The following is a 7,500-nucleotide window of genomic DNA, read 5'->3' as shown; positions in this document are numbered from 1 at the left end:
CTATTACACCATTTTGCCATATTTGGTCAAGAGAACGCGCAAAATATGAGACGGTAATACACTGCAGTGTCCGGTTTGACCGGTTTAGAACAGAGCAAATGCGGACGGAAAGGGATTTTTTCAAGAAAAGTTTTAGTTTTCATCACGAGAATTGAGAATTAAGCTTGTCATCGTTTGTCACTCTTAACATATTCATTTCGTTTATCCAATCGAATAAAGGACATTTGGCTGGCTTTTTGTGCTGTTTACATCGTTCGCACGCGCCCTGAAGGACTGATGATGCATTTTTTCAAACACTCTTACCAAATAAAATTGAAGCAATTAAAATCACAACTTTTTTGAAGTGGAATAATATGTACTTATTGACTGAGTGGGAGGGCCGGACGGGAAAATGTTTGGCCCGAGGTCATAACGTACGGACAAGGCGCAGCGAGGTCCGTGCGCCATGACCGAGGGCCAAATATTTTCCTGTCCGGCCCGACCCAAACTCAGTCAATAAGCATTTTATCATATGGGCTCTTTACACTATTTAAGAGCACTTAGAAGATGAATTTAGGACAAAATAAAAAACGAAAATGTGCACAGAAAATTTATCAAATATGTTGTTTGAATTTGCTTTTCTGGCTTTAAATTACTTGGATGTTTAAAAGCGACGAAAACCCCTAAAATTACATCGCACGGAGCAGTACGTGTTCCTAGTAGGGCCGCACGGCTTCTTACGGCCCTGCTCGCGCTAATGCGTACGGCCCTCATACGGGCATTTTCCCAATAGTTTTTCAATGAAAGCGCAAGCGGGGCCGTACGGGCCATATGATAATAAATCTCTTATTCGATGGTTTAGCATGTAATACTCGCGGATATTTTGCTCATTGCTCGTATTTTTCCTCGCCCCTGCGGAGCTCGGGAAAATGCTACGCATCTCGCAAAATATCTGCGCGTATTATATGTTAAACTATCGAAGAAGATGTATATAATATTGTTTTACCCTGTCCTACTTTTAATAATAATAACAAAAACAATTAAAGTAACAATAACCAACACCAAAAAAATATCTGATGGCCTATGGATCTAGTAACCTTCGTATATTGCATTAAGATACAGAAACTGGAACGCAAAGCATCAACTAAGTCAGCCTCTTTCAGTTGGAGGCAGCGACTGATTGCTTGTAGCTTCCCTAAATAGTCAGAAATAACAGAAATTTTATAGTAATTTTCTCCCTGGTTATTGCTTATTAGCTTTTTACTTTGCACTTTCGGTCTGTCATAAAGCTATAATATATTTAAATTTCCACGAACCTTCTCCTTTTCTCTCAGCTCTTAGAGTTCTTACCTGCACTTTTTGGCCTGTTGAACAATGATTCCCTAGACAGTGCAATCGCTCTCGCAAATTCTTCGTCTTCATCTTCATGAAATCCCTGGTTAGAATATAGATTAAAGAGTTGCTCATTCAGGTTGGAAAGAAATTTAGATATTTACTGACTGATAAAGGAACTTTAAACAAACTGATACTTAGTTCGCCACCCTAGCCTGTAAACAAGCTTTCTAGTCGAGGATTGGGCAAAGAGAAAACGGGTAGAAAAAGGAAGGAAGAGCCTTTTACAAGGGGTTGAAGCCGCCGTTCCACCCTGTAAAGTTTCTTCATAAGCCGGTTATAACATCAAAACTAACTGCAACCTTTAATGATTATTCACAACAGTACTGCTTAAATACATTTCACATCATAAAAGTTCACACTGACGCATAGTCATGCGTAATACAATTCCCATAGCGCAACTCTGCATAAAGGGCATGACACTACATCCTCTTCTTTTCTCCAAGAAAACTTAACAAAGCCTAAACTGAGCCAAACGTGAATGTCTACAGAACAAGCGCGAGTATTCAGTTAACTCTACAGATTTGACATGAAAAAGAAAACGTTCCTAAATTATCTTTAAGAAACAAACTTAGAAACGCAGATTAATGACTTAGAGACGTAAGTCCTCAGTCACGTTATTTGTTATTCTATAACAAAGTCCTTAAATCTAGCAGGCCTTCGAACTTGACTTGTCGTCCTACGAACATTTTCCTGCTGCTGGTGGATCTCCGATCCCTTGTCGTCAACTTTGACCCGTTCATCTTCCTGGTTTTTTTGTGCGACTGACGATAATTTATCTTGTGCTTCCCCTGCGCCCGCACAAGCGCCTTCACTTCTTCCGTTTTCCACACCACTGGTAGAACCTTCCTGAGCATGGTACTTCTTCTGCCGTCATTCTTGACCGTGACTTCACTTCCCGCCTTTCGTACAACTTTGAAAGGGCTGAGACGGAAATTAGTTGACAACTTGTTAGATTTCTCCGCCCTCAAGAGCACTTCATCTCCAACGTTAATGGACCTGAAAACAGCACCTCTCTTTTCGTCTACATAAAGCTTTCCCTTCAACTTATTCGACCAGTCTCTCTCACGAATCTCTTCTTTAAAAGGGTTTACAGATTCTCTCTTCAGTTCTGGCAGTTTGGATCTCATCTCCCGTCCAAACATCAAAGAGAAAGGTGTGGCCCCAGTGGTAGCTTGCGGAGTAGATCTATACGCAGTCAGCCACGTAACCAATTCAGAACGCCAATCCTTGTTTTCAACCTTCGCAATCTGGAGACATTTGAGCAGAATGCGATTCTGGCGTTCAACCTCTCCGTTAGATTGAGGCCACAGAGGTGTAGTCTTCCGATGCTCAACACCCTGCGTTTGGCGAAACGTTTCAAACTCTTCCGACACAAAGTGAGGCCCATTGTCTGTCCGCAATGAATAAAAAACTCCAAAACGAGCAAATATGGGGTGGATAGCTTCAATTATCTTTGCACTTGTTGTGGACTTCAAGACGGAAACCTCCAGGAATCTGCTGAAATAATCCACTACCACTAAGATACTTTCCCCCGTAGGCAGTGGCCCTAACAGGTCCGCACTGATATCTTGCCAAGGAGCAGTAGGGGGCAAAACACGTGACATTGGCTCTGGGACCCTAAACTCTCCCACCACCTGGCAACCATGACATGCTTTACACAATTTCTCTACGTCTCTATCCATCTTTGGCCACCAGACCTTGCTTCGTAACCTAGTCTTTGTTTTGACTCTCCCCTGATGACCCTCATGGGCAATCTTGAGAACTCAGTCGCGCAGGACATTGGGAATGACTATCCTCGTACCACGAAGCAAAAGCTCCCCGTAAATGCATAACTCGTCCTTGACATGCAAACAAGAAACAGCAGCCTTACACTCGTTCCAGTTCCCAGACTTCACGCAACTCTTCACCATGCTTAGTTCTTCATCGTCAAAAGAGGTTCGCTCGATCTGTTTAGCTGTAAGTGCAACTGGTACACTGTTCTCCACAATTACTCTGGCAGTCAAATTCTTCGGCGGCGTCCAGGCGCTTGTCGGAATTCAATCTTGACAGTGCATCCGCGATATTTGCCTTTCCCGAACGGTAAACAACATTAAAGTTGTACGACTGCAAGCGCAAAACCCATCTTTCTATTCACGCACATGGCTTCGAAGTAGCTGAATAAATACGTTCCAGGGGTTTATGGTCGGTTTCCAACTCAAAGGGATGTCCACACACATAGAGGTTAAACCGCTCGCACGCCCACACTAGCTTCTTTCTCTGTCTGGCTGTACCGCCTTTCAACATCGGATAAGCTTCTTGAGGCATACGCGATGACTCCCTACACGTTTTCTTGAAATTGTGTGAGTACGCACCTACACCAACCGGTGAAGCATCCGCAATAATTCTCCTCCTGCGACCGACTTTGTAGTACGCCAACGTATCTGCATGCGTAATCATTTGCTTTAGCCTCTCAAAAGCAGTTTGCTGTTCTTCACCCCATACAAACTTAACACCTTCCTTCGTTAGCTCTTATATCGGCTTCGTTACCGACGCTAAATCTGGCATGAACTTCGCAGAGTACTGCACTAGGCCCAACCTCAATGGCTTCTTTCGGAGCTCTCGTGTCTCGGATAGCTGCAATCTTTTCCTCGCTCGGGTTGATACCATCACTAGTCCACTCGTGCCCAGAGAAAGTTAGTTTTGATAAGCGGAACTCACACTTGTTACCATTAAGAGTCAACCCGACCTGTCTTAGCCTATCAAGCACCGCAAAAAGCCTCTTGTCGTGCTCTTCCACACCATTCCCATGAATAATCAAATCATCAGCTATATTTGCCACGCCTTCACAACCTCTAAGCACATCTCCAACAATCTGTTGGTACTTCTCTGGGGCAGACGTCACGCCAAACATAAGTCGCTTGTAACGATATAGGCCACGATGGGTTACAAACGTCGTAAGGTGTCGGCTGTCTTCACTGAGAAGAATCTGGTGGAAACCCCACTTTAAATCAACTTTGCTGAACACCGTGCTTCCATTCAAATCGTGCAAAAGTTCTTCTACCGTAGGAATCGGATTTCTCTCTCTTATAATGGCTTTGTTTGCGCGACGCATATCAACGCAGATTCTGACATCACCATCACTCTTTGGCACAACTACCAAAGGGGAGATCCAGCCAGACGGACCTTCTAGCACCTCCTCAATGATGTCTGCTTGTAGAAGCTCGTCCAGCTTCTCATCCACTTTCCCGCGCAGGCCAAACGGTATCCGACGTACCGGCTGAGCAACAGGTTTCACTGATTTATCCACATGGAGTTTCAGCTCAAAATCTTTGAGAAGACCGATCCCAGTAAACAAATCTTGATATATTCGACGAATATCATCCTCAGAGTGCTCACATACAATACTGTTCACCTGACGGGGACCAACATGCAACAAACCAAGTGTCTCCGCCGTTTTTCGCCCCAACAGAGTGCGCCCACCACCCTTCATAACCACAAAATCAGCTTGACATTCGGCGTTCCTGCGGGTCGACACAACTTTTGCAGAAGACGTTCCGAGAGTCGGCAAAGCTTCCGTAGCACCATAGGCAAACAACACTTTAGCTGAACGGCGTGATTCACACTGGATTCCACTAGCTTTTAACCAATCCCAGGTCTGCTGGCCCACTAGGTTGCACGTAGCACCAGAGTCAATCAGTGCATCTGGTAAGCTTACTCCCCCGACATTGAGAGTCACCACACCATTATCCGCTGAAATCAGATGATCGGTGATGTGGCCAACAGTAAACGCGTAACCAGGACTTTGCCTAGCCCCACTGGTTGAGAAAGCCTTACACCCCACAGAATTTGCTTCATTACCCACGCCGCGTCCGGTACGATTACTTCCCTGCCAGTCCTCAACCTTCTTTCACCTCCCCGGTGACTTTGTGTACATCTAATTTGAAAATGGCCTTTTTTCCCACACTTTCTGCATGCCTGGTCACGTGCTGGGCAGCTCTTATCTCCGGCGAAATGTCCATCCCGGCCGCAACCAAAACAAATTTTCGGCCTCTTGCCTCCATTTGCGCCACGAGCATTCCACGCGCCACCTAAGTTTCTCGCGCCACGCGCGTTCCACGCACCGCCCGAGGTTTTTCTCGTGACCCTGATTTGAATTTTCTTCCATTTCTTTCAACTGACGGCTAACGGCTTCCTGCCCCCTTGCGATCTTTAAGAGACAATCTAGGGTAACAGAACCCTCCTGCCCTAAAAATTTCCGCCGTAAATGACTTGAGTAACACTTGTCAACAAATTGGTCTCGAATGGAATCGTTTTCCCGAATCCCGAAATCGCAGCTTGCGCGGCCCGTTGTCGAAGCCTACACACAAATTGGTCCACTGTCTCATCACTAGCCTGTGCGATCTGCCTGAATAAATGCCTCTCAAACGGCACATTTGACTTTGGAACGAAATAATCATCAAGCACCTTCATCGTCTCCGAGAAAGTAGCACTTTCTTCTTCGCTGACCAACGTAAAATAAATTTCCTGAACATCGATACCCGCCGCATGTAAAAGAAGCGCTCTCTTCTGTTTATCGTCCGTCACTCCTTTTCCCGTCAAATACAAACCAAACAACCGCCTCCACTTCTTCCACCGTCGCCAAGGAACCAACATCTACAGAAAGCATCACTGAAACCCCGCCACATCCCTCAGCATTGCTCGGAAACGCTGAGTCGTCTCCTCCTCCCGGCATCTTAACGTCTTCGCCGCTTTACCCGACCGTTAAAAGAAAAACGAAATTATCTTCGAAACTATCCTCGAAATTATCCTGATCCCATCCTCGTCGCCAATGTAAAGTCTCTTCATAAGCCGGTTATAACATCAAAACTAACTACAACCTTTAATGGGTATTGACAACTGCTTAAATACATTTCACATCATAAAAGTTCACACTGACGCATAGTCATGCGTAATACAATTCCCATTGCGCAACTTTGCATAAAGGACATGACACTACACACCCCTTGTAATTAACCTGTAATTGATCTGTCAACAACATGCCATTGCAAAATGGGGTTGACAGTCCTACACGACTACATTTGTCGTTCTTTTAATTTTTGGTCCTTCAACTTGCTTAACAAGTGTTTCGGAGTGCCTTTTATACTGTGTTATTAGTAGTAATTTTAGGTAGAGTGCAAACTGACTGTGCTATAGTGAAAGGTCTGCATGGTGATTTCGATGTTATCTGTCGCTTTGCAGAATTTGACACCTTTGTAATGTGTGCTTTAGGCGTATTTTGTATCTTGTCCGTCTACAGACAAGACTAATGTTTCAAGTTTTTCTACTACTAAATATTTTACCAAATTCCTTTGGGATGGTTGCCTTGAGTCGTAACGGTCTTCTTGACTGTGGTGACAGACTGCTCTCGCAGAATCATCCTCTTGAGAATTCTTCAGTGCTCTGGCTAAAGCTTCCTCTTCGTCTTCCCACTGGAAACGTCTCAGGGAGTGAGATTCCTAAGCAAAATGCGGTTATCATTTGAATGTCAGTTACAAATGAAAAATCACCAGTGACCATCTCTGTAAAATTCACCCTCGAACAACGCTCTTGAACTTCCACTGTGTCCCAGTTATTGTTTTCCCTTATTGTTATAATATACGAGTGTTTTGATTTCTTAAGAAAACTTAAAATTTAAACACAGCACAAAGCACAAAGCTCTTATAATTCTGAGCGGCAGCGTGAAGAGATAATGGGGTTCACCCTTGATGTGTTCAAGCTTTACTTTGATTTCCAAAAAACACCACTGTTGTCAAATTCTCGCCCTCTATCTGATATACCTGAACTGATCAATATGTAATTGTCCAGGGGATTGTTGATGCCTCTATTTAATCTATACGTTGTCAGTTATTCAAGGCAGTAATATACCCCTACCACCACTTGACTAACAGACGTTAAAAAGACGTTTTCTACTGAACAGGAGCGAACAAATTCAAGTTGGCTCGGATTTGCATCCACCTGACAACTTCCTTATGCCATTCCCTTCCTAATAGATGTTAAGACGTTTACATTCCATTGCTGTTAAGTACTGTCAGAAACCCATAAGGGTTGAAACGTGTAACGACGGCCCCTTGCGTGCTGGGAACAAGCTTCTGAATATTCAATTTGCTA

At 44.1% G+C, this 7,500-nt stretch overlaps 1 protein-coding gene across 3 annotated transcripts in view; it reads right to left on the bottom strand.

The window, feature by feature from the left end:
* The window catches only part of LOC138003945 (guanylate-binding protein 7-like), a 45,842-nt gene that overhangs the window by 29,039 nt on the left and 9,303 nt on the right, over window positions 1–7,500 (bottom strand). For all 3 annotated transcript variants that reach the window (XM_068850261.1, XM_068850262.1, XM_068850263.1), the window contains exons 3-4: window positions 6,693–6,848; window positions 1,330–1,414 (exon numbers count right to left, since the gene is read on the bottom strand). In XM_068850261.1, coding sequence (XP_068706362.1) covers window positions 1,330–1,414; window positions 6,693–6,848 — 241 coding nt within the window. The remainder of the gene's footprint in view (window positions 1–1,329; window positions 1,415–6,692; window positions 6,849–7,500) is intronic.

This window comes from Montipora foliosa, chromosome 5, assembly GCF_036669935.1.
Source record: "Montipora foliosa isolate CH-2021 chromosome 5, ASM3666993v2, whole genome shotgun sequence".
Classification (NCBI taxonomy): Eukaryota; Metazoa; Cnidaria; class Anthozoa; order Scleractinia; family Acroporidae; genus Montipora; species Montipora foliosa.
Note: the sequence above shows the minus strand (reverse complement) of the source record. Positions and strands in the feature narration are given on the sequence as shown.